The sequence below is a fragment of the Apodemus sylvaticus genome, chromosome 5 (genome assembly GCF_947179515.1).
Source record: "Apodemus sylvaticus chromosome 5, mApoSyl1.1, whole genome shotgun sequence".
Lineage (NCBI taxonomy): Eukaryota > Metazoa > Chordata > Mammalia > Rodentia > Muridae > Apodemus > Apodemus sylvaticus.
In genome coordinates this window covers 32,135,305-32,162,837 of record NC_067476.1, presented here as the reverse complement: position 1 = coordinate 32,162,837, position 27,533 = coordinate 32,135,305, and the positions used below count along the sequence as shown (strand labels likewise).

The 27,533-nt window shown below is 40.4% G+C and overlaps 1 protein-coding gene across 2 annotated transcripts in view; it reads left to right on the top strand.

Annotated features, from left to right (window-relative positions):
- The window catches only part of Neb (nebulin), a 193,761-nt gene that overhangs the window by 56,660 nt on the left and 109,568 nt on the right, over positions 1–27,533 (top strand). For both annotated transcript variants that reach the window (XM_052182470.1, XM_052182469.1), the window contains exons 43-61: positions 240–551; positions 1,682–1,888; positions 4,309–4,413; positions 5,461–5,568; positions 6,792–7,103; positions 7,231–7,437; positions 8,038–8,142; positions 11,470–11,577; positions 14,977–15,288; positions 15,476–15,679; positions 18,850–18,954; positions 20,122–20,229; positions 20,550–20,861; positions 21,204–21,407; positions 21,639–21,743; positions 21,826–21,933; positions 23,190–23,501; positions 23,786–23,989; positions 24,456–24,560. In XM_052182470.1, the coding sequence (XP_052038430.1) occupies positions 240–551; positions 1,682–1,888; positions 4,309–4,413; positions 5,461–5,568; positions 6,792–7,103; positions 7,231–7,437; positions 8,038–8,142; positions 11,470–11,577; positions 14,977–15,288; positions 15,476–15,679; positions 18,850–18,954; positions 20,122–20,229; positions 20,550–20,861; positions 21,204–21,407; positions 21,639–21,743; positions 21,826–21,933; positions 23,190–23,501; positions 23,786–23,989; positions 24,456–24,560 (3,543 nt within the window). The remainder of the gene's footprint in view (positions 1–239; positions 552–1,681; positions 1,889–4,308; positions 4,414–5,460; positions 5,569–6,791; positions 7,104–7,230; positions 7,438–8,037; positions 8,143–11,469; positions 11,578–14,976; positions 15,289–15,475; positions 15,680–18,849; positions 18,955–20,121; positions 20,230–20,549; positions 20,862–21,203; positions 21,408–21,638; positions 21,744–21,825; positions 21,934–23,189; positions 23,502–23,785; positions 23,990–24,455; positions 24,561–27,533) is intronic.

Below are 27,533 nucleotides of genomic sequence, written 5' to 3'. Positions count from 1 at the left end.
CTTGTGGCCTTTTCTGTGCTATACAGCGTGGGAGTGAGGAGGGAAGACACCACTTTTGAGATTACTCTCCATTTGATGCACAGAGTTGGTGCTTCCTGGCTTGGCTGCCCCCTCTCTGCCTCAGTATAGGAAGCTCTAAGTTCTTCACCTCCACCAAAGCTGAGCATATCCAGATAATCACATTTTATTTTCTTGCCTGGACCACTTATATCATTGCCATGTTTCTTTTCTGTCCACAGTACAAGTACAAGCAAGCCTACGAACAAGCCAAAGGGAAGCACATCGGCTTCCGCAGCCTGGAAGACGACCCCAAGCTGGTGCACTTCATGCAGGTAGCCAAGATGCAGTCAGACCGGGAATACAAGAAGGGCTACGAGAAATCCAAGACATCCTTCCACACCCCGGTGGACATGTTCAGTGTGGTGGCAGCCAAGAAGTCCCAGGAAGTGGCCACCAATGCCAACTACAGGAACATCATCCACACCTACAACATGCTTCCTGATGCCATGAACTTTGAGTTGGCCAAGAACATGATGCAGATTCAAAGTGATGTACGTGAAAGTAACGTGCGTTGGTAGAGCCATTACATATAGCTTAAGCCATTAGCTATATCATAAGTAGCTCATGAGAAACCATACATAACAACATTTCAAAACTCCTAAAAGAAATCAATGTGCAGTTTCTTGAAGTATTGTACTCATTCTCTTGGCCTGAATTCATTTCTTTTAATGAAACAAGGTCTACTCTAGAAACTAACGTCTAATCTCTCACGTTTGGTGCTGCAGTCACTGTTGGCTTCTGAATTTAGCCACAGCAAATTGGTTTGGTTTTTTTAGAGACTCCACTGAAGGAAACAAGCCTAGCAAAGAGGATAAAATGTATGAAAGGCTCTTGGTAGAAGGGTGAAAGAGAAAACCAGCGTGGTGGTGTACATAACTCTCAACTCACTGCCGTCCATTTCTGTGGCCACACTTGCACTTCTGTGGCCACACTTGCACTTCTGTCTGCGGCCAATGCAATAGTTAGGAGGTGATAAATGAGACAGCTTCAGGAAAGGATACAGGGAAGACAGAGGGATTCCAGAGCCATTCTAAAATAATGTGCATTACAGAAATAAAAGCAGACCCCATCAGGCCTGGCCTAGATTTCTCATTGGAATAGAAACCTGGGTGATGCATTGTCAGAGAGACACCTCAGTATCTAATCGAAAGCACCATGTATAGGTTTAGGGGGAAATGTCACAGCTGAGGGGAAACCCCACACAGTTGTACAAATCAGGTGCTAGAGTGCTAATCAGATTTCTGGTTGGCATTAGGAAATTGTCACAATGGTAGATGATCAAAGATTTACTACTGGAGAGAAAAATCTGATTTTAGGAATTGCCTATCGATGAAGGGAGCTTGACTAACAATGTGTAACAGGTCAGGAGATTGTAATCCCTTGCCACCTGAGTTCATTTACTGGTTCTTAATGCACTTTCTTTATGAAAGAAAAATCACCAAGATCCTTTTTTTTTATTTCTTGTGCGAAGAAATATGAAAGAGATAAAAGGTTGGGGTGTGATAGTTGGTGTTTAATATGCTGCAAGTGGAAATGATGGCATGTCAAACACACTCATGATTCCTGAAGCTTGAGTCCTTCTGATCATTGATTTTTTTTTTTCTTTTTTCCTCTCTGGTAGAATCAGTATAAGGCGGACTATGCTGACTTCATGAAGGGCATTGGCTGGCTCCCCCTCGGCTCCCTGGAAGCTGAGAAAAACAAGAAAGCCATGGAGATTATTAGTGAAAAGAAGTACCGGCAACACCCAGACACTCTGAAGTACTCCACTTTAATGGACTCAATGAACATGGTTTTGGCTCAGAATAATGCGAAAATTATGAATAACGTAAGTCCGGCAGCAGTGTGTTGCTCCATACACATCAATGCAAATCTGTTACATTTAATCCACAGGTTTTGTGAACAGTTAGGAGAGACCATTCTTGAGGTTTGCTTTACATAGAAAAAAGGTTCTGTAGACTATAAAAAGATCAAAATTATTCTTAATTAGCAGTCCCCAGATGTTTAATGACTTGTCCATCTCATTGATGTAACAAAATGAAACCTTTTCTCTTTTTTGTTTGGTTTTGTGATATGGTCTCAAGTAGCCCAGGCTGGCCTCAAATTTTCCATGTAACTGAAGATGATGCTGAATTTCTGATCCTCCTGCTTCTACCTCCTAAATGCTAGCAGTGTGTCACCAGGCTTGGTTTATGCAGAACTGGGTCAAACTCAGTGTATGTGAGGGTTGCACTGGACTCACCCAGCTACGTTCCCAATCCGTCCTTTGACTATTCAGTTTGAGAGTAAGTCCTGCCTATGTCAGGTGAGGTTGCTGCTGCTGATCGACAGAGTTCCTTCAAGAGTGGGAGCTATCAGCAGCATGTCCACCAATCTGACGTAATCACAGAGATTTCCATCCCATGGCTGCAGCTGTGGAACCAGATATACCCTGGGCAGTCCTGAGAGTAATTGCCCTACATCACTGCTTCCCTGTGTCATGAACTATTTACAAAAGTCTTACTGGTTTGTTTTCTCCATACAACTAATTATCTATAAGTCTATACAACTTAATTATCTATAAGAGGTCAAGACCAATAAGCACATCAACAGTGGACATCTGCATTTTAAAGTTGAAAAAAATTGTGCTAGCCATAGCTGTGTCATTGGATCATGATTAGAAATGCCTTTGGTTAAGTAAAAACATCTTACTTGGACCTTACTACTCAACAACTCTAGAAAATGACGATTCTAATTGACCTGGACAGGCAGCCCGGGTGTCTCCCCCAGAGGTTGATTTGTACAGCTGACCCTCTCCTTTGAAAGGGACCTGCCCCCAAGGCAAAGCATGGATCTCAGCATCCCTTCTCATTATTTAGAATCTAAACTGTCACAAAGATGCATTTATCTTTAAATAAATTTATTTAAAATATTAGAGATATTTTCAGTCTGGGAGCACCTGAGAATCTAAAGCAGGAGAGTCTGGAGACTCAAGCCAGCCTGAGCCACACAGCACAATCCTGTTTTCAAAACCAAAGCCAAAGAAATACAAATTAGATTCTTTTTTTTTTTTTTTTTTGTACTTCCAATATTGGTGATGAAAATGTCAGAATAATGATATCAAGGTGAGGATCCTAAAATAATGAAACTTGCTAGTTATCAAGTTGTCCTGTTGCAGAGTAGAGGAAACTGAGCCCCAGACAGGCAGGGTACCTCTACAGGGTGCACAGTGCCTCAGTGCCTGGACCAGATGAGAAAGGGGTTCTAATGACTAGCTTCTGCCTTTCCACAAGAACTCTATCACCCCTATACCTCGTAAGCCGCATGCTTGTAGTGTGGTATAGTCAAAATTAATACAAAGCACTTAGCCCTCTTTAAAATTATCACGTATTCACGTACTCAGTGGACCTGTCCGGCTTGGGGCTATCTTAATAGATTATGAAAACATTTTCATCATCTCCGAGAATGCTACCAGATAACACCAGTCTAAAACAAAGACTGGCCACAGACAACTTGCCAGAGCTGAGTTATGAGGGAGTTTAGAGTAACGTAAACTTTTAACCGATATTTGTGAAAATGAAAACTGGGTCTGTTCCTTATCCTACTGAAATCGTCGAGAGTACAGACACATGTTTCTTGTGGGTTAGAGTTTCTGAACAGAAATGCTAATATGGAATTTGAGGCCTGTAAAATTTTTTTAAAGGATCGTACCTATAGGAGAGAAGGCTGTTTGAGAGGGAAAAATTGAACTGTAATGCAGGTTCAACAGAGGCTTGGCCAGTGCAGCCGGCCAAGAGAATCCACCTGCTAAAAGCTGGTCCTTCCTGGACCAGAAACTTGAGTGGTGCATGTCTAAGCACTGTTACTGTGGGAGAAGCAGACCGGAAAATGCCGGTGACTATCTACCAATGGATCATTTCTTCAATCAGTTGGATTATAACCCTGCAGGTGGAGTAAATTATTTTTCAGAAGATTCCAAGATGTTTAGCTCATAGTTTGAAGTAAAGGAAAGCAAGCTGCAAAAGAACATCATGTGTTATATGATTTTGAAATAGTATGCTTAGAAATTTCTAGAAGGGAGGTTTCACCTCTGGACTGAAGACAAAGGGATGGGGCACTTTGACCCCTGTCTTGTGCCTCCTCTACCATGTTGGGCCTTTGTTTAGGAAGATACCCAAAGGAGTGGCACCTGCGTACATGTGAGGCTGTGCATGGGCAAAGCCAGATCTTTCTGTGATTTTTTAACCACGCCCTTGCACTTTCCCCCAGCATCTCTATAAACAAGCATGGGAAGCTGACAAGACCAAAATCCACATCATGCCTGATATCCCCGAGATCGTCCTGGCAAAGGCAAATGCGATTAACATGAGCGATGTAAGTATAATCCCCTGGTTTCCATCTTTCTGTTTAGCCTGTTCCCACGGGCCATAGAAAATTAGCTCAGTGATGTCTCTTAATGTATGAGAAGGAATGTTTAAAACTAATAGACTGTTGTCTTCTGTTAGAGACAATGAGCATCTCTCCCTCCCTAATCTTTGCTCTGCTCAAATTCGAGCAAGGCTGTCCTCCAAGGCTGGGATAGCAGTGACAACTTCGAAGAACTATTGAGTTTCATGGTTCGAGGGGCAGGTTTCATGGTTCGAGGGGCGGGTTTCATGGTTCGAGGGGCGGGTTTCATGGTTCGAGGGGTGGGTTTCATGGTTTGAGGGGCCTCTTGACCTAGGAGACCTACGGGAAAGAGAAAGGCCTGGGGCTAAGCTATGAAAATTGTCCTAAAAAGAATTAAAACAATGGAAAGAAAAGACAAGGATATTTTGAGCAAACTGTCGCAAGCTCTACAACAAGGAATGTGAAACTTTCATTAGAAAATGCATTTGATATTTAACTTCATGTCCTTGTCCTGGCTTTGTTTGCTGGGTGGGAATCCTCCAAGCTTGGCAGTTTCTTTTCTTTTCTTTTCTTTTCTTTTCTTTTCTTTTCTTTTCTTTTTTTTTTTTCATTGTTTGAATTCCACAGAGATTTGGAATTGCTGATGCACTTTATTTGACTGTGGAATTCACACTATTATATAAGTAAAAGAAGCTACTGTAAAACTAAGATGCCCTCTTGGCATGTGATGATGGCTCCTTTGTAAGCATTCTTTGTCTCCTATTTGATAAAAATAAACCAGTAAGCGCCTGCTGGACTTACTCATAGAGAACAGCTCATTTCCATTTAGTATATCATTTCTGTAATGATATACTGAAAACACATTTGAGCTTAAATCATTGCTTTGTCTTTTCTCCCACACACACAATGATATTTCCTAGAACATTCAGCCATTGAACCGCCAATAGCATATCTGCCCTACAGTCTTGCTATTAACGATCAGTCTTCTAGAATAATCCCAGGTTTTCCTGCTGCCCCTTCTTCTCTTTGCAGAAACTCTATAAACTTTCTCTGGAAGAATCTAGAAAGAAAGGCTATGACCTCAGAACGGATGCCATTCCTATCAAAGCTGCCAAGGCTTCGAGAGACATTGCAAGTGATGTAAGTATGAAGAGCGGCCGGCAAGCCAGCAGAGCAATACAGCCGCGGACGGGCGTCAAGTGAATGGGATAAAAATGCGCACTGTGATCCAGGGCCTGTGAACTGTAGACCCGCCGGGCTCCTCAAATGCATCTTAACAATGTTTGTGTGTCTCCACTGGCATTTCTGAAAAACACACAAACAAGGCACAATGCTAATCACGGTAGTGCCTACCTCAGAAAGTCTAGATGAACTCTCTGCTCCTTGGCCCTGAATTCCCAGCAGGACACTTCACTTAGAGTGGCTAGGGTTTTGATCATTGGTATCAATGATGGCTGCTCTTAAATAGTGAAAAAACTTGGCATCAGCTGTGGCAGGTGAACTCAGACCCCAGAAATTGATCAACCTTGTGAGCTAGGGCTCCACACACCCTGGGGCAGCTGGTGTACTGGGACAAGACTCATATGAAACTTGATCTGGGCCCCAGAAATCTGCTCTCTTTCAGAAGGTTTATGGTGTGGAGTAGTGAGGGGCACGGTGTACAGCGTTCCTTGCTGGTCATGCCGTTCCGTTCCTGTTTCTGGCTCTATTCTCCTTTCTCTTCCCGTCCTGCATCTTCCCTTCTTGTAGAGCTCTCCCAGGGCTGAGAGCCCCGGCGCTCTTCCCATAGTTCACTGGGGCCCATTGTCTTTCTTGGCCCCTCCCCCGCCCCCTTGGAAAGAAGCAGACTAAAGGGGAGGACTCACTATCTCCCCCTATGGAAGCTGGGTGGGAACAGCAACATCTCTCCTTAGTTTTGTCAGTTTGGGATGGGAAAAAAAAATCCTCCAAGATACAAAGCTGCTCTAAAATCATCCTGTGTGTTCCATACCTGAGCTAATATTTCAGCAGCAAAAGCCAGCGGGTTTATTTCCCTGGGCGCCATCTGGCTGCTCGGTTCCCCTCTCCTTTGCTGTGATCTTCCTGTAAGAGCGGAGTGTGAGCATATATCTCTGTAGTGCAGTGATGTGATGCAGTCCTCATTCACCCCAGGAAGTCACTCAGCGTGCAGTCTCCTCTAAAATGGCCTCTGTGATAAGGGATCTGCTGCCAGGTCTCACAGGCAAATGTCAGAAAGGTGTTTTGTCCACAGTGGAGCTGAATTCAAGTGCCGATGAAGTACTGATACTAGAATATCGACCCTAGAATGATTTTCTTTTTCGTTACAAAATGTGTCCTTCACGTTATCCACATTTTCTTCGCAGTATAAATATAAGCACAGTTACGAAAAGGAGAAAGGAAAGATGGTCGGTTTTCGCAGTCTGGAGGATGATCCCAAATTAGTCCACTCCATGCAAGTGGCTAAGATGCAGTCCGATCGAGAGTACAAGAAAAACTACGAGAAGACGAAGACCAGCTACCATACTCCTGCCGACATGCTGAGCGTCACAGCCGCCAAGGACGCACAAGCCAACATCACCAACACCAACTACAAACGCCTTATTCACAAGTACATCCTCCTCCCAGACGCAATGAACATCGAGCTGACCAGAAATATGAATCACATCCAGAGTGACGTAAGAGTCTTCCAGCCGAGGGGAGGCGGGTCCGTGGCATGGATGGGGACATTGCAGTCTTATATACCAACGCTTGGTGTCTTAATTGAACACTTAATTGAAGTCGAGTTTGTCTCTTTTCTTTAAGAACGAATATAAGCAAGACTACAGGGAGTGGTACCGAGGGCTTGGCTGGAGCCCGGCTGGCTCCCTAGAGGTGGAGAAGGCCAAAAAAGCAACAGAATATGCCAGCGATCAGAAGTACCGGCAGCATCCTAGCAACTTCCAGTTTAAAAAGCTAACTGACTCCATGGACATGGTGCTGGCGAAGCAGAATGCTCATACCATGAATAAGGTAGAGAGGGCGGTGCTCTTCCTTCCTCCCAAGCAAGGCGAGGTCAAAAGGCTATGGCCCTTATTTAGGGAGTTGAACTCAGGTCCAGCGTTTCTAGAAAGTGGCAAGTGGTTGTAGGACACTGCCCTGGGATGTTTTGATGTCCATCTCTTACGATGCCTTCCCTTATCTTCTCATTGGGTTAGAAATTGCTTAAATTTTCAATGCATATATCCGAAGTCCTTTTGCTCCATTCTAAAGATGGAAAAGATGCAAAATGTTCTTTTTTCCAAATCTGACATTAAAGCCAGGTGTGAGAGGACACACCTGTAACCCTATCAATTAGAAGGCTGAGCAGGGTAATGGGTAATTAGAAGCTCAAGGTAACTGATTATATATATACACACACACACACACATATGCACATATATGTATAAATGCACATATATAATGCGTGTGTAAAGTTTTTTAAATGAACATGAATTTGTTCTTTCTCTTCTGAACCTTATCTTTCCTTACTCTTTTCTACTTTAAACTAAGTGCATTCAAATATTCCATTTTCCTTCCTATTTATCATTAACCATTATTCAGACTTAAAAGATCTCTTCTCTCACTCTCTAGCACTTATACACTGTTGACTGGAATAAAGATAAAACCAAGATCCATGTGATGCCGGATACACCAGATATTTTGCAAGCCAAGCAGAATCAGACGCTTTACAGTCAGGTAAAGAATGCATGCATACATGTTTTGTCTCAAAACGTACCAAGTTAAAAACTGATGTAACAGAAAATATCTTCTGTACATGCGGAAACAATTGAGCGAATCAAACTCCTCATTCGAGAGGACTTTTGTGGTATTGTTAGGCACATGGGCCTCAGCTGTGTGCCTGGGGTAGGCAGGAGCTGTGCAGAGCTCAGCCCTCCTCGCCCCGGCCTCTTTGAAGCAAGCAGCCTAGGGTAAAGAGTGGTGCGGCAAGACTTGGTCTTGCAGAGCATTAGGTTGCTCTTTATAACAATGTTTACCTGTCTTGATTCTAAGTTACCCTGAAACCAGAAGTCGCTGCAGGCCTCTAGGCGAATTAACACTTATCCAACAGCAGGGGATTAAGCAAAGGATTAATTTATAGGGCTTCTTTCTCTCTTGCCTAGAAACTTCACCTTTAGTTTGTCAGGTCTGAGGGAGGTTTGGAGCAATAAACTTTGATTGAACCATGCAGAGAGAGTCATACTTGCAGAAAGCAAAGTTTTACATAAGCAAACACACATAAACTCACATACATTTATGTACAAATTCATGGACGCATACTCATACACCTTCATGCACTCCTGCTGGACTCAGCTACTTACTTATCTCATACTTACATGCTTGCAAACACACACACACACACACAACACACACGTCCATGTGCATAGGGAACAAAAGTCCAAGCGCCAGTGCAGAAAGAACTCACTTCACTCATTTCTGGATGAAAAATGAGCTCCAATTCTTACTGCATAAAGAAGAGACCCTTTTATTGCTAAATGAATTAAACCCAAGTCTGTAAGAAAAAAGCTTTGTCTTCTTTAGTAAGACTAAGCCTGTCAAGAAAAGACCTATTCTTACATAGAGATTATTTTTAAATTTCCCTTGTTATAAAAAGAACTATAGCAAATAACCTAACAGGTTAGTATTTCCACTTACCTCTATCTAGAATTTTTTTCTTTTTTTTTATTAGATACATTCTTTATTTACATTTCAAATGTTGTCCCCCTGGTCCCTCCCTCTCCCTCCCCCTCCCACTGGAAAATCATCACCCCTCCTCCTGTTCCCCAATCAACCCTCTCCCGATTCCCTGTCCTGGTATCCCCTACACTGCAACATCGAGCCTTCCCAGGACCTCTCCTGCCTTTGATGTCCAACAAGGCCATCCTCAAGGATTCATTTTAAAAAATTATAGTCTGGCCACAAAATGGAGCAGTGTGTGGCCACTACAGATAATGTTTAGGATTTTTTTTTCTCTCCCCTATTGAGGGAGAAATTCACATAATACAAATTAATTATTTTAAAGTATTCCACCTGATAGCATTTAGTGCATTTATAATTTGTGCAAGTGATACCACAATCACTTTAAAATGAAACCCATATCCATTAAACAGTTGCAGCCTATTCGTCCCCTTCTTCAGGTCCTAATTGTCACCCATTCGCTTTCTGTCTCAGCGAGCTCACTGCTCTAGATAATGCATAGAAACTGTGCGATATGCCAGCTTCTTTCAATTACCTTAGTGTTTTTAGGTATATTCATAGTGTGGCCTGTATCCGTCCATTTTTCTTTTGTATCGATAAGAAATATTCTAGTATCTATATACCATAATTTGCTTATCTAGCCACCTTTTGATGGAATTTGGGTTATCAGCCTCTTTTGATTAAACATTTTGGATATAAACATATAAAAAAAGAAAGAGAAAAGACCTATTGAGACCCCCAGTGAGGAGAGGCCTGCCTGCTCCTTCTGCTCTCTGCAGCTGTCTTCTCTGTCCCTCCGACTGCATTCTGCGTATCGCTCTTTTCTTCTGCTTTCATCTAATGCCATCATTCCTAGCTCTGTGTACCGTTTTTAGGAGAATAGATCACATGGTTTTTCCAAGCAACCTGTTTTACAACAGTTCACTAGAAGTTCACACATAAATTCAAATCATAAAAAGTTTACAACAAAGATGTTTACATGTGTTTCCATTAAGAGTATCTATCTAACTAGACATTTACTTTCTGTCGCTAGCTCCACAGGTTTATTGAAAGTTAAAAACCCATAATTCTTGTGACTAAGTTAGCACTGAAGTTTTGTATAGATAACCCAGTCAATACTTAATCTTCTGCCTTTCTACCTTTAAACTGTTAGTTCCCCTTTATAACCTTTGGTTAACTATTTTAAAGCCTCTAGGAATATGTTCTAAGTTGTAAATGTCTACTTTATATCTCAGAAGCAATTAATTCATGACAGGTTAAAAACTGGCAGAGTTCTAATTATAGTTTTCATATCAGAGAGGGCTTTAATAACAGTCCTAATATAAAGGACGTAATTACTAGTATAATTTTAGGAATTCTTCTAGAATCATCATTAAGAATTAAGAAATCATCTATGTGTCTCTATAGCATAACTGCAAGACAGTACATCTTTGTTGATCTGCAGAAATCTACCCAATAGAGTATACCCAAGGATTATATAATATTAATCTTATAAGGACAGGAAAGGCATATCAGGTGCAGGAATCATTTCCTGAGATTTTATCCTTTGGGCCTTGCCTCTCAAAAGCTCTTCCATTGTTCCATGGTGAGACATTTCTGGATGTCTTATAGCTTTTAGCCTTTACTAGATGGCTCCTGACACTACATCTGTTCCACCTGTAGGTTCATTGTACTTTGACATAAAGTAGAGTTGCCAAAAATAATTATTAAAATATAAAACTAGGTCAAACAGACCTGATAGAAGTTTGGCTTTGGCATCTATGAGAACAAACCAGCTACTCTAACGTCTGGTCTTTAATTACTAAAATCAGGACCTGTGACATTGGATTGCCATGAGGAACAAATGAGAAGCTTTATAAGGAGCCCAGAATAGTGCCCAGCATATAGAATGTCCTCAATGACTATCTTGCTATGGTGATTTTAACACATCTCCAACAAATTTGACGAATATTATCACATAGTTGAAATCGTGTGATCTGATTGTCTTTTTAAATTATGTTAATGTCAGTGTTTAAAACAGTGATCTCAGGCTGTTAAATACACAGAGAAATGTACCTTATGAACATGGTAGGACAAGATGGTTGCTAAATAGTGTAGGCTTTGTTCAAATACATCATCACCCCCAAATGAAACAAAAAACAAAGCTGGAACACATGATACTATACCAGCACTGGCTCTACTCCTATCAAGCCACCTGCTTGGTTTTCTATGTGTTCAGAGACAGGGTAGATGATTTTAGGGTTCTGTATCCACTCTCAAGATATACTTTGGTGTGTCTGCGATTGTAATATAGGATGAATAGTGCTAAAGATTCTCTTTACTTTTCAGAAATTCTATAGACTTGGTTGGGAAGAGGCTCTGAAGAAAGGCTATGATCTGCCTGTTGATGCGATTTCTGTCCAGCTGGCCAAGACATCAAGGGACATTGCTAGTGATGTAAGTCCTGGTATGGGTAGAAGAATGTATTTTCAGCTGGGTGAGAGCTATAGTGTTGATTACTTTTGAAATGTACTTCAGTTCCTTCACCTCTTTCTATCATAATTTACTCAGAATTGTCTCCCCAGCTCCCCAAACATCAAAGGGGCCTTTTCTAATCACCTAGTAGGCCAGAGTCCCTCTAAGATCCATTACAATAAGGTACTGTTCCAGATGTTGCAAAGAAACTAGATATTGTGGAGTTTTTTTTAATGCTTTGCCTAGAATTAATATTCTTGTTTTCTATTTGTCTCTATTAGACAAATTCAGCCCAGATAATAAATCAACTTTAGCAAGCAGGTGTTGATAGTTTTTACCTATATATATCTGAAAATTATGCACTATCGCTTTAATTTAGCCCTTCCTTGCAATTGCATAATTATAAAGTTAGCCTTAGGCGTTAAAAATTCAGAACGGTTCCCGTTACATTCTCTTAGCTCTTCATAGATCTGGTTCATAGAGAAATGCCGTTTGTGCTCCAAAGGGCAGATTTCCACATATGGCTGGAAAGGTTGGAACTTTTGGTGACATCCATTTAGTGAATATGGTCTCCATTTTCATTAAGTATTTTATAAATTATATTTCATCTGCATACAGATAATTATTTCCATTTTCTAATCCAAAAAACTAACTAGAAGGAATTCAGGTGATCCTGGGTGGGTGAGAGAGCTCCTAGGGCTTGCTCACAAGCCCGACGATCTGAGTTGAAGCCCACATGATAGAAGAAGAGAACTGACGCCCACAAGTTGTCCTCTGTCCTCCACATGTGCACTGTGGCACATATACCCACACATGTGCACATGCACACAAGTAAATAAATATAATAAAATTAATTTATGGGAGCTGCTTTATTGTGAAAGTGACTTAAATGCCTGGTTTGATCCTAGAGATATACATGATTGATGGAAGGAGGAATATGACTCCCACAAGTTACTCTCTGATTTCCATGTATGCACTGTGGTAGCACATTTTCTCTCTCTCTCTCTCTCTCTCTCTCTCTCTCTCTCTCTCTCCATGCATGTGTCTCTATGTCTGTGTATATGTTACTTTTTTAATTATTGTTATAAAAACTGCAAAAGATCTTGGTTTCAGAGGAATTAGTTACCAAAATTTCATAGGAACACACTACCTCTTAAAGCCTTTAAAACAAACAATGATTTGCAAACTGGGCATATTGGCCCATGCTTTTATTCCTAGCACTCAGTAGACAGAGGCAGGCAGATCTCTGTTGAGTTTGAGGCCAGCCTGATTTACACAGTAAGTTTTAGGACAGCCAATGCTACATAGTAAGATCTTGTTTCAAAAAGAAACAATAAACAAACAAAAAAATCCACAGTATTTGTTTCCACATATAGGCTGACCTAGAAGAGTAGGAAGAGAGCCTACAAACAGAATCTGAGAAGAAATTCAAAGAATACGAGACGGAAAGTCTATGTAATTTAACTGTGGCGCTCCAAGAAATACCAGGAAATAATTTGAACTCTCTGGCTTCCAGATCAAGTCCTCATTAAATCAAACCAAAATAATGCTGAGTACACATGATGAAGCAAATTTATTAATTCATTTAGCATAATATGCTAATGATGACATAGGAATTGAAAGGGCATCAACAATTTCTAGGCAACCCAATGGCCAATATTTCCCCATTCCTCTTCTTGCAAGCCCACCTGAAACTTTACAGTTAATTTGGCTACCTGTGAACTTTCCCACCACAAGAGAAACTATATTCTCTCTTGGCTTCAAATGCTTTTTATACCTGAACATTTCATAAAGTTAGAGGTAGATTTTAAGTATGTAATTTAATAAGTTAAATTAATGGAGTTTAGAGTTGGAAGATAGAATGGTTGTTTAGTTCTAAAAGGCCCAACATTCTGCCTTTTACCCACAAGCAGAGAGAGGACTCCCATGATCCTGCAGTGCAGGTGTTTTCTTGGTTGGGTAGTGTCCAACTGTTGTCATATTTCTTTCTGTTTCTATGTGGTATTTTATAATTTGCTTTAAGTCTATATTCTGGAATATAACAATGTAGCTTATATTTTTTCCTACTTGACATTTCTTGAAACATTCCAGTTTCCTTGATCTCCTTTGGTTTTAGATTTATAACTACAAGAACCGTCTATTGGCAGTTCATTCTATCTGTGATTTTTTGTTTGTTTGTTTCATCGTCTTAAAATAGTGCATCATGTTTTAGTGTTTCATGGCCATAGGAGCTCAGGCCGGCCTAAGTGAGCCTTTGGTATGTGCTTATCTGTGCTCCATACAGAATTCATGGCTCTACTTTTTATATGACATTTTTGCCGGGCTATCCAAACCAAGGGCTGTGTCAGTAGCTTTTGCGTCACTGTGACCAGAGCACCTTACAGAGGCAAGGGAAGGCTGGTATTTTTACTCACTTTCCAAGGCTTCCTCCATCCTTCCAAGCGCCTCAGTTTGCATCACTGCAGCTAGATCTGGAAAGCTGGTCCTCATCAACTCTCTGTTTTTCCCTTTTCACTCAGTCCAGGCCCCAGGTCTGTGGACTCTCTGACCCACATGTAAAATGGTATTTCCATCTGGACATACACTTACATATGCACCCAGACGTGTGCCTTCAGTCTTCTAGATGATTCTATAGCCAATGCAGATTAACTACCACAATGGTATAGTCACCTTAAAGCTTAAACATATAGTTTAAACCTATATGATCTGTGTTGTGAGTCCCACTATATGTTTAGTGCCTGACATTAAGTAACTGCCACTGCACTTAGTAGCAATGTCGTCATTTAGTAGTAATGTAATTTCCCCCTAACTAAAGATAAGGACTAGATTTTACTTTGGTTATCTTAAACCTATATAGTTAATTTTCACCCACTTGACAAGATGTTGAGCTTTTGTGGGTCTTTGTTTCTAACTAACATGTCGAGATATTCCTATCTGTGCCCATGAGCTATAGATCCCAATGTAGATATGATATAATGATATAATCATGTAAAAATTCTCCAATCTACATTTTTGCTTGTTCACCAGATCACACATGTTCATAATTTTTCTCTACCATTCAGTCCCTATTTTTCTCATAAGCGTGGAACAAGCCTTTTGCTGTTATCCTGAAGTCAGACAACAATGTCTGACACATATTTCTGCCTTTACATAGAACCAATTTCTCACTATAATCTCTCTTGATACTTGGCTGCATTACATTCCTTGGATAGAGCTAATTAAGTAGAGCTTACTTAAGGAAGAAAACAGTTCCTGATAGGTTGCCTCAGAAATCAATTTTCATATCTGTTTTTTGGGGGAGGGAAGTATAGCAACAAAGCAAGTTGAGTGTAACTTAGCTTGTATTTATGTTATTAAAAATACTCTGTTTCCTGATTTCAGTTTAAATATAAACAAGGCTACCGGAAACAACTGGGACACCATATTGGATTTCAGAGTGTGCAAGATGACCCAAAGCTTGTGCTATCAATGAATGTAGCGAAAATGCAGAGTGACAGGGAGTACAAGAAAGACTTCGAGAAGTGGAAGACCAAGTACAGCAGCCCAGTGGACATGCTGGGGGTGGTTCTGGCCAAGAAGTGCCAGGCCTTGGTCAGCGACGCTGACTACAGGCACTACCTACACCAGTGGACGTGTCTGCCTGACCAGAATGACGTCATCCAAGCTAAAAAGGTCTATGAGCTGCAAAGCGAGGTCAGTATCTATCAAATTTGATTACTTAAAATCATTCCACATATGAGTAGTCATTTGTGTGAGAAAAAAACAGAGATTAGAAAGAGGAATTATCATTAACCACCTCAAACACACCTGTCTGAGCTAGCATCTCCTGTCATGGTGAAGGGGAAGATGGGTCTTGATGGCTTGTTTTGTCCTTCCCTAGAATATGTATAAGTCTGACCTAGAGTGGCTGAGAGGCATAGGATGGAGTCCCCTGGGTTCTTTGGAAGCAGAAAAGAACAAGCGGGCTTCAGAAATCATCAGTGAGAAGAAATACCGCCAACCTCCAGACAGAAACAAGTTCACCAGCATCCCTGATGCCATGGATATCGTTCTGGCTAAAACAAATGCCAAAAACAGGAGCGACGTGAGTATTTCTGTAGAAACGGACAGAATCAGTCATGGCACTTGCTACCTGGTGGTTAGGAGCATTTGCTTAGGAAATGAGTAGAGCAGTAGCACCCTGTCTCATTTGGTATGGCACAGTCTTCTAGATTGGCTTGACCTATTTGAATTGCCAACCACTTTACACTAAGTAATTAAATACAGTTTATTTTCAATCTTACTTCATACAAATTTCCTTACTTAGCTAGAATGTAATAAAATTGTTGAATTTTTTTTCTTTGAAACCTAAATACATTAAGAGCATAGGCATTTTTGGTTTTGACAGTATGGAAAACTTAAGGAAACAAGTTTGGGTGGTTGTTGTTGTTGTTTGTTTTGCTGTTTTAACTGCAGAGCCACATCTCCCTCAAAAGGTATATTTTCTAAAGATATTTGCCTAGCATGCATGAGGTTCAATTCTTAGTACAATATATATATATATGTATATGTATATGTATATGTACATATATATTACAAATTCATCTTAATGCATTCATTCTAGCTGAATAAAGATCATGCAATAATTGCATAGTTTATATTCTGCCTTTAATGTTCCTGTCCAGCATGGATACCAGTGCTTGGCACAGAATAATAGATGCTTGATCAAGTAGTGATTGGGCAATGTAGCTGTGTGAGACATTTTTATACAGAGAAGCAGCAGCCACTGTTGCTACTCAGGCTAAGCTTTAACATTACAAGAAGCTCAATTAAGTGCAGTGGGACTCTGGACCATGCAAGGAAGTTTCAATAGGCACAAATGATAACTGTGTGGGTCTTCAGAGGCTTGCTGTACACCGTGCTCCATGTGCCCTCCAATTTCAATGCATGCATTAGTTCTTACCTGATACATAAGGCTGTATTTTACAACAGAACTGTAACTCTTCTCCTCATAAGGACCCATAGACAACAGTTGTTTTCCAAAAGCTGTGGCAGATGCAAGCCTGCCCTTCTCTTTCTGCCTCAGTCTCCAGTTCTTCTCTTTTTTTTTTGTCTTTGTGATATGCATTGAATACCAAGGGCGGGAAGAGCAAGCGAGCACATTTTGGGGTTTGATTTTGTTTTTGTTCTTTGTCTCCCGTGTGCCACCTGAACATTGTTTCTTTCTTAGAATTTTTATTAAGAGTAGAAAAAGCTCTGAGCGGAGGCATTAAGGAAGGGAAGGGCTAAACCATAAAGCTGACCAGTCTGTGTCCTAGTCGCAGGGTCACTGAGTCGCAGTCATGGCGGGCCTTGCACGCCCGGGCAGAAGCCACACCAGCTAGTGTGCTTGAGCCTCCTCTTTTGAACAGACTGATCTAAATAATATTAACAGTCATTGTGCATTCTGTGCAATCAAGGTAGCATATAATATTGAGGAAATTTCTCTACCAGGATACTCTTGCACTCTGGGAGAAATTTGATAGTATCTAGAAGTTTTTTCCTTTGCTTGTTCTGACTTGGAGATGGTGTGCTACTGGCCTCTAGTGGATAGAAAGCAGGCATGGCTACTTAAAATTCCCCCATGAAGCAAGACTGTGTCCCATGCCATGCAGAGTGTAACACCAGTGATTATAAGGCCAAAAGGCAGTGGCATTCCTTCCCAAAACATTAGTACAGGACTTGAGTAAACATATATTAATAGTAATAGGCCTTGTTTCAGTTTGGTCCTGAAGGCCTAATTAACTTCTCTGAGCCATTTGCATGATAGAAAGCAAATTCATACAGAAGAAACGTACAAAATCTAAGGAATTAATGAATCCTTGAAATGTTTATACTGGAGGGCTGGCGAGATGGATCAGTGGATCAAGGCGCCCACTCCCAAGCCCGCGCACGTGCACTTGCACCTGATACCTGGAGTCCACAAAGGTGAACAAGAAACTGCTTCTGCAAGTTGTCCTCTTGCCTACATGTGCAAGCCATGACACCTGAAGCCTACACACACATATATACACACATACACACACACACACATGTACACATAAACATACACACTAAATAAATGTTAAGTAACAAAAATGTATTCAGTTTTACTACTAATACCCTTGATAGTAATGGAAAAACGTTTCCCCTGGTTGACAGTGCAATGGTAGGGGGGCATCACACATTGCATTTATTCTTACTCTGGATTATTTCCTCTCTGTCTTGTAAGCCTTTGACGTTTGTGACAAGTGCAGCATCTCTTTCGCCTTGGGTTTTCCAAGGCATCCTTATGATGATTCAGATCGCGTCCTTTCACGAGGAAACTACACATTGTGTCCTGCTCAGGCCTCCACGACAGGAGAGCCCAACAGGAGAGATCCTGTTGCTGATCATTTGAACTTTTATCACTTGCTTTAAATGATATTGCCAGATTCCTCTACTGTCGAGTTAACCATTTTATCCCTTGGAGAAAAATTTAAAGACCCAAGTCTCACTATGTATTGCTGGGTGACCTGGAACTCACTATGGATATGTAGACCAGGCTACCCTCAAAGCCACAGAGATGCCTATCTCAGTCTTTCAAGGGCTGGCATTAAAGTCAAGCATGACCACATTGGGCAGCATATTTCTACGTGGGCCAGGAGTGGGGCTCACAATTTGACTTCTTGTTGATAAATTTGATACTATATAAATATACTGTTTTTCAAATTTTCACTTTTATTTAATTACTGAGATTTTAAAATTTGGATTCCCATGGTCTTCTATGGAAGACAGATTTAAAAATGGTTTTAGCACATCCAAAAGATTTTGATAATATTTTAAACTGTTCTTTTTGGGAATCCCAAAATTTTCATCAATTTACTTATTCTCCAAAATAATTGTATAACTCTAAGTAGTAAACCAAATGAGAACTAAGATTCCCTAATTCCTAGGCATAATTTGAGTAGGACATCTTTTGATAAGACAACTAAACACTAAGGGGGACTTTAATGACCAAAAAAAAAGTTGGAAAATGCTATTCTACTTGATAGTATCAACAAAGTTTTTATTTCATGTATTGATTTCTATAGACAATAATATCTGTAACTTCAAAATGTGAAGCATGATCTATATTTGAAAGGTAGTTGCATTTCAGATAAGAAAATTATGTCTGTTTTCTTATTATATTGTCGTCTTGTTATAATCCCATCTGGAGCCAACTCTTACATTTGAGCCTGACAATACCACTGATAAAATGATTGTTTCTCATTTTAGAGACTTTATAGAGAAGCTTGGGACAAGGACAAGACTCAGATCCACATCATGCCTGACACTCCTGACATCGTCCTGGCTAAGGCCAACTTAATCAATACAAGTGATGTGAGTTTCCAAGTTCAGTGTGCCTTTTCGGAAAGCTCAGCTAATCACTTCTAAGTCAGTGGAGTGGTCTAAAAAATCTTTTGAATTCCAAGTCATTTTAATTAGCAGACAATGAGCGACTTTGATTCCCTATCTGGTGGGGATTTTATGTATAAAATCCAATGTTAGCACTCCGTATCTCAAGCAGCATTAGAACATAGATCTCTCTATATTTACATTTCCTTATTACATGTATTATCATAATGAAATATTTACAGCATTCTTGCTCTTTCCTGTGTGGGAAGAATCAATTTTTACTGGATTTTTATTGCTAATGGTGTTTTTTGCTTCACAAATAGATTCTAGGTAAATTTTTGAACAAGTAAACAAACAGTCCATTGGAGGAAACTTTTGTTTTTACCAGATTGCTTTGCTGGCAAATGTTAATCCTTCAAATGTATGGATATAAAAATTTAAACATTCAAACATAAATTCTGAACCCTAATAGAGTGGTTTTAATGTTAAATATATGTGGGGGTAATACTACAAAGACTAAAATATGAACAGAAGTCTAACCTCAGTAGGCAATGGACTACTGGGTAAAAATACATTTGAATATATTATGAATTATTCAGTTATATCACAATCTGAATGAGCAAATTATAAGCATATATTTTAAAGTTCAATAAAGTAGTTTTTAATTATGAAGGACCATCATCCTGCCAGAGGTCAGTCTTCCTTTCAATGGCCCCATGGGATGAGGTAGATACTGACTCATGATGCACTAGCTGCACAGAGGGATAGCCACTCACTATTTTTTTTTCATAAGAGAAATTCATAAGAGGAATAAGCCTGAAAGGCTTTCTCCATAGCAACTTCTAATGGGACACAACATTACCTGGAAAATACCACCAAAATGATAATTTCTCTGTCAGTTAACTTCTGTTGCATCTTCTAAAGTACTTGGGAATTTCGTGAATTTGGTAATCAGAGAGCTTGAAAATGTAGAACAGGATCATTAGCAATTCATAGACATAATATCCAATTACACTGGAGTGGTCTAGAGTATAGAGACTCTTTTCACAAACGCTTGAAGTATGCAGTACATTGGCTTCATTATTCTACTTATTCATCATACTGTTTATGGAGAATGTTTTCCCCAAAGTGATTGTCTTCATCTCTCAACAGAAACTCTACAAAATGGGTTATGAAGAATTGAAGAAGAAAGGCTATGATCTTCCTGTTGATGCCATTCCAATCAAAGCAGCAAAAGCATCCCGGGAAATTGCCAGTGAAGTAAGATATTATGCCCTGTAGATAGTGGCCCAATTGCAAAGGACATTATTTTAAAATGAACAGACATCATCTACGGAGTCACAAATTAAAACAGGGTGATGATCCCAGAAAAAAGTATGGGTTAAAAATAAGACCAAAAGTCAGTTTGGCTGTCTATTTGTGACTGGATTTAGCCTTTAATCTTGCCTATCAAAAAGCAGAAACCTGTAGCTCTATGGGCTTAGCAAGATATTTGGAATTAATAGGTTTTGAAAATTGCTACAAAGGTGGCAACAAAAGCTAACTTTTTAAAGGAATGAGCTATTCTTTTGTTCCTTTAGTACAAATACAAAGATGGCTACCGTAAGCAGCTGGGCCACCACATTGGGGCTCGGAACATCAAGGATGACCCCAAGATGATGTGGTCCATGCACGTGGCCAAGATACAGAGTGACAGGGAGTACAAGAAGGACTTTGAGAAGTGGAAGACCAAGTACAGCAGCCCAGTGGACATGCTGGGGGTGGTGCTGGCCAAGAAGTGCCAGACCTTGGTCAGCGACGCTGACTACAGGCACTACCTACACCAGTGGACGTGTCTGCCTGATCAGAATGACGTCATCCACGCCCGGCAGGCCTATGATCTCCAGAGCGACGTGAGTCTAAGGTTTTCCTTTGTTCAGTGAAATAGTCTGTCTCCTTTCCTAAAATAGTGAGTTTATACAGTGATGCCCAAACTCCTTCTAGCAATCCAAGCGACTTTAGTCTGCAAAGAAGGAATCTACGGTGGAATGTTCTAGATAGCTGATTGTTCTCCACACATTTCTCTCACTTTGCAAAACGTGCTTCTAATCTGAATATTTCATTGAATTTCTGAAATCATCCAGGAAGTCAAATGTTAAATACTACAAACATGTCTGTATCATGTAAGAGAACATGCCCTCCTATCTCTTTGTGGATATATGCTTACATTTATGATTTGTGGCTTGGAATTTCAGAATTTGTACAAGGCTGATCTTCAGTGGCTGAAAGGCATTGGCTGGATAACTTCTGGTTCCCTCGAGGATGAGAAAAACAAGCGAGCCACTCAGATCCTGAGTGACCATGTGTACCGTCAGCACCCAGATAAATTCAAGTTTTCCAGCCTTATGGACTCCATGCCAATGGTTTTGGCAAAAAATAATGCTATAACCATGAACCATGTAAGTCCTTTCTTTGCATGAGGGAGGTATTAAATGTCTCTGACCAGAGTAGGAGACACTGTTCCTGTAGAAGAAAAAACCCCATTCAATTCTTCTCAATAACATTAAGGTGTCTCTAAAGGAAATGTTTCTCTTTGACAGAGTCATTGAAACCTGAACACATCACGACACCAACCCACAGAGCATGGCTTCAAAGTGTTCATTATTGACCTGTCTTCTTCTTGTTCTTAGCACCTCTATACAGAAGCTTGGAATAAAGATAAAACCACTGTGCACATCATGCCGGATACCCCTGAAGTCATATTGGCTAAACAAAACAAAGTAAATTACAGCGAGGTAAGCGATGTATTTGCAATACATGATATACTTTCCTTGTAATGCGCTTTGTAAATGAAACTGACATTTATATCTCTTGAAGAAATTATATAAACTTGGCCTGGAAGAAGCCAAGAGGAAAGGCTATGACATGCGGCTGGATGCTATTCCTATCAAGACAGCCAAGGCCTCCAGAGACATTGCGAGTGACGTAAGTACACCGGGGAGATGAGGTATGCCTGGGAGATTTTCACCGTAGCTTTGGCTCCAGGATCACGTGTCTCTCTTTGATGTATAATGGGCCAAGCTATGAGGTTAAAATTGTTGCTAATCATTGATGATGTTAGCAAGTAGCTTAAGATTATGATACTAAACTTGTGACTTCAAGCTAATCACCAACCGAAGTAATGAGCATTTCAGTGTGCCCACTGCTCGCTGAACTAAAGTGAGTCATACTTAACCAAAGTTGGGATCACTTTTTTTAACTTTCCCACATGATATATTTCTTATTCTTAACAATCATACTTTTTTTTGTAGGAGTTCTCCAAAACTTAATCTATGCCATATGAACAAATGAATCTTAACAAACAGGATATGTCGCACAAACTCCAGCCATCCACATGGGCCATGTGCTTGTCTTAGCCTCCAGTGCCTGACTGAAGATCTGTGTTTTCTTTATTAGATTATTCTGGGCTAATCCTGGCCATTTTCTTTTGTTTAGTTTTGGGTTTTTTGAGACAAGGTTTCTCTGTAATAGCCAGTGGCGGTCCTGGAACTTGCTTTGTAGACCAGGCTGGCTTTGAACTCTCAGAAACCTGCCAGCCTCTGCTTCCCAAGTGTGGGGATCAAAGGTGTGAGCTACCATGCTACACGAGGCCATTTTAAAAGAAACATACACATGTGCTTTAGTCATCTCTCCATACCCTGATACCATCCCTTTTTCAATCGTTGCTTTCTCTAAAAGGTGGATTTGCTCACATTGCTGAAATTTTCTATTCATGTTTTTGTCCTTGAGTCAAAAATACATTGTTATTTTGTTTCCAAAATATAGGAAATGTTCATCACATTTAAAAACAAATGACCAATGTAGAAGAGCTTAGTATTAATATATAACCATATAATGACATGCCTACTATAATTAACATGCATGTTCATAAGGAATTTCTAATGACATAGAAAATGCTTATATAATAATTACAAAAGGCAGGCAAAACCCATTAACTTATGACTCATATTCTAATTATATTAGTTCATACACACATACCACAAAGATTTCTGTGCAGTAAAAAATATAGTTGCTTTCCTTTTCTTTTTAGCATTTTGTTTATTTTTCTTCATAATATAAGACAACATGTACAATGTATTCAAAGAAAATCATTACATTTAACGAACAGGATAATTCTGTCCTAGTGAATACCTTTTTCTAAAGGTCAAAGCAGGTGACTAGCAGTCTTTATCTTCTTGTAGTTCAAGTACAAGGAAGGCTACCGTAAGCAGCTGGGCCACCACATCGGAGCCCGCGCTATACATGATGACCCCAAGATGATGTGGTCCATGCATGTGGCCAAGATACAGAGTGACAGGGAGTACAAGAAGGACTTTGAGAAGTGGAAGACCAAGTACAGCAGCCCAGTGGACATGCTGGGGGTGGTGCTGGCCAAGAAGTGCCAGACCTTGGTCAGCGACGCTGACTACAGGCACTACCTACACCAGTGGACGTGTCTGCCTGACCAGAATGACGTCATCCACGCCCGGCAGGCCTATGATCTCCAGAGCGACGTGAGTGCTGATGATCATAAAGGCGGGATCAGTGAACTTATTCCACAAACAAAGGTTTAACTAGATGGCCCAATGCTTACCTGTGCCTTCGAGCGGGTGAGGGGATAGCATGCTCTCCATTTGAATGCTAATCCTTAGCATTCATCCAAAGTAAAGTAGTGCTTGAATGTGCTACCTACTAAATTATATTTTTAAGAGTCTTCTTACTTGGTTTTATATCCATTGGCTAAAAATGCGTTCCCAACATGGAGATAAATATTTATGGACAACTTGTGTGTCAACAGAATATGTACAAGTCTGATCTTCAGTGGATGAGAGGCATCGGCTGGGTGCCCATTGGCTCTCTGGACGTGGAAAAATGCAAACGGGCCACTGAAATCTTGAGCGACAAAATCTACCGTCAGCCCCCAGACAAGTTCAAGTTTACCAGCGTGACTGATTCTCTGGAGCAAGTATTGGCCAAGAATAATGCCATTACTATGAACAAGGTGAGAGGTCAGAGGTCAGGGAAGCCACATGGGGTTGCTGGAGCTGAATCCAGGATACAGGAAGATGGTTGAGAAAAGAGCTTTGCACAATAAGACGTTTATTTACATCTGTCTTTGATCATTTATTTCTCTAATCTGTTATCCACCTAGTATGGTATTCATATTTTACTATTGATTTCAGTTATTATTTCTTGGTTTTGGTAAAGTAGCATACTTGTGGGAAAATAATCACTGCACTAAAATACTTATTCCCACTTTCCTTTTAATTGTTATGTGTTTTCAGATCATCAGAATATATATTACAAATATATAGTCTAGTATGAGCTAATTAGTTGATGGCATGTATGTAATATATAATTTATGTAAAATACCATAACCTTGTCTCCTTTTTTTATACATTTTCTGTGAAACTCCTATTGATTAGGCATTGGTGTTTTTCCTGATGAATGTATATCTTCTTTGACAGCGTTTATACACAGAAGCCTGGGACAAAGACAAGACGCAGATCCACATCATGCCAGATACACCGGAAATCATGTTGGCGAGAATGAATAAAGTCAACTACAGTGAGGTGGGGGGAGATGCCAAAGCTTAGAAATCTGTGCTGTTGTCCACATCTGTTGATCATTCCATGGTGATATAATGATGAATGGCAGCTTTGTAACGAATCACCTTTTCTAATTTCTTGAGAAAAGCGACATTCACCTTTCTCAATCACTACTATAAGTGCCAAACTTTGTGATGAGTGGCCATTTAGGGTGATACAATTTTCGCACTAATTGCAAGAATTAATGATTTCAGCAGTAATCATAAGATGAAGTAATTTTTTTATTCAACTTTTTTTCTTTTTTTAAGCATTTTATTTTATGTGTATAAATGTTTGTCTATGTACCATGTACATGACTGGTGTCCACGGAAGCCAGAAGAGAGCGTTAGATGCCCTGGAACTGGTGTTACTGATGGTTACTGATGGTTGTGAGCCACCATATGGGTGAAGGAATCAAAGCTGAGTCCTTTGGAAAGGCTGTCAGTGCTCTTAACCATTAAGCCAACTCTCTAGCCTTGTTGTTCTCAATCCATGGGTTGCAACCCTTTCGGGGGTCTAATGTCCATTTCACAGGGCTTGCCTAAAGCAATCTGCATATCAGATACTTATATAATGATTTATAGCAAAATTAAAGCTAAGAAATAAAAAAAAATAATTTTATAGTTAAGGGACACTAAAACAAGAAGAACTGTATTAAGGGGTCAGAGCATTAGGAAAGTTGAGAACCACTGCTTTACCCCTCTTTATTAACTTTTGAGGTAAAGAAATTAAAAACATGGGCTGGGCAGTGGTGGCACATACCTTTAATCCTAGCACTTGGGAGGCAGAGGCAGATAGATTTCTGAGTTTGAGGCCAGCCTGGTCTACAGTGAGTTCCAGGACAGCCAGGACTACACAGAGAAACCCCGTCTTGAAAAACCAAAAAATAAAAAATAAAAAGAATAAGAAAGAAAGAAAGAAAGAAAGAAAGAAAGAAAGAAAGAAAGAAAGAAAGAAAGAAAGAAAGAAAGAAAGAAATTAAAAACAGACTTACCTTAGTGCTAGTGCAAAGCTTCAAAAATATATTTTCCGTGTCTAGTATATTACTTTTAAATTGTGCTGTAGTGTTAAAGCTTCTGATTTCTAAAGTATAAAAATAAATTAATGATCTAAAATCCCAGAACCATGAATATATATATATATATATATATATATATATATATATATATATATATAGAGAGAGAGAGAGAGAGAGAGAGAGAGAGAGAGAGAGAGAGAGAGAGAGAAAGAGAGAGAGAGACTATGAAGGAAACTCTGCCAGGGTTATATATGAATGAGCCTGTTTCTTTTTGTGGCTGAGGAGCAAGAGATCATGTGACCTCATTTTAGAAGCCATCTTAGGGAGAGAGAGGGGTCAGCCCCTCTCCAGGAAAGACACCTCACTGAGGATCGTGACACCTTTGCCCTAAGAATCCCTAGTGAAAGGGGGCTTATTGTATAAGTCAACCTATTTGTTCTGGAAATTTTCATTAAAAGGTGGTTCTCTTGGATTTCTCTCTTTGAAACTCCCCAAGTCCTCTGAAACTGGCAGTAGCAATCTGAACTCAGAGATACCCATAGCCACCAGAGTCCTTCCCTAACCGGCCCCCACCCCAAGTTCTCCTTGCAGTCTTAACATCCATACATTCCTAGACATTTCTTCAGCTGGTGAGATGTGACTCCAAGCTAAATAAAATATTGAGTGCCTTATAAGCAAGACTGACCAAATGAACTGGTTTTCATCTTTTGGACCTGTGGCCAGCATTTCTGTCCCCTGCTGGAGCACGCTGTCTGCTCTGTCAACACTGGTATACATGATCTTGAATCCTCTTAGATGAGGATGAGACTGTTCACAAGGACAAAAGTTAAGCTAGGTTTCCACTAGGCTGAGTGTGTGTATTTGTAATTTATATCTATCTCAGATTGACATTCATCTCTGTGTAATTTTTTCCCATTAGATTGAGGCTATGGGTTTAAGCCTGTAGAGATCTTGTGAATCCAAGATTCTGACAGAAGCATGTCATCTTTTTCTCTGGGCTTTGGGCCACCAGCAAGCCGAATGCCATTTCTCTGATGGGACAAATCAATAGACTATTATCCTTATCCTTATGCACAATGTAACTCAGAGACTTTAGACAGAATCACAGGTCTAAAGTCATTTTATTTGGGGAAGGAAGACTGGAGTTGTAGTGATTGTATAACTAGCTCTTACTGGTCACCCAAACTGAAAATATCAAGTCCTCAAGCAATTCTGGAGTGTTTGAACCTGGACTGCTGGAAACTTCCAGAGACACCACAGTAGGGCAGCATGGCGGGGAAGAATCCCTTGTCTGAGTGCCTAGGCTGCCCAGTCAGGCTCCTTCCTGCCATTCGCTTTACACAAATTCAATTCTTTTCTGTTTTCATCTTAGTTAAGATGAGAGAACACATTGTAAAATTAATTGCCCTTCTCCCTCTAAGATTTTTCTTGACTTCTATAGAAGTAAGCAGCAAGGTCTGGCCTGCCCCGACCAGTACTGGAGATGAGGCCTCAGTCGCTGGCAAGCTCCTTACTGTGCAACTAGAGCCCTAGCCCCGACTGCCAAGCTCACTCTTACCTACTCTGAAATCTTTTCAGTCCATTGGATGCTCCTCCCTGGTCGCTCGTTCCAGCCCTTCCTGTGCTCTGTCTTCCCCCGACTACCAGCTTAGTCTGTGGAAGCCTAGAGCCTAGTGTATCATTTAAGGTAGAACCCAAGGGCAGCCCTCTGCAGGGACTACCCTGTTAGATCACAGTAAAACACACACACACTCACACTCACACACACACTCACACTCACATACACTCACACTCACATACACATACCACACCACAGACACATACCACACCACACCACACACACACACACACACACACTCACACTCACACACACATACCACACCACACACACACACACACCACACACACACATACCACCACCACACACACACACCACACCA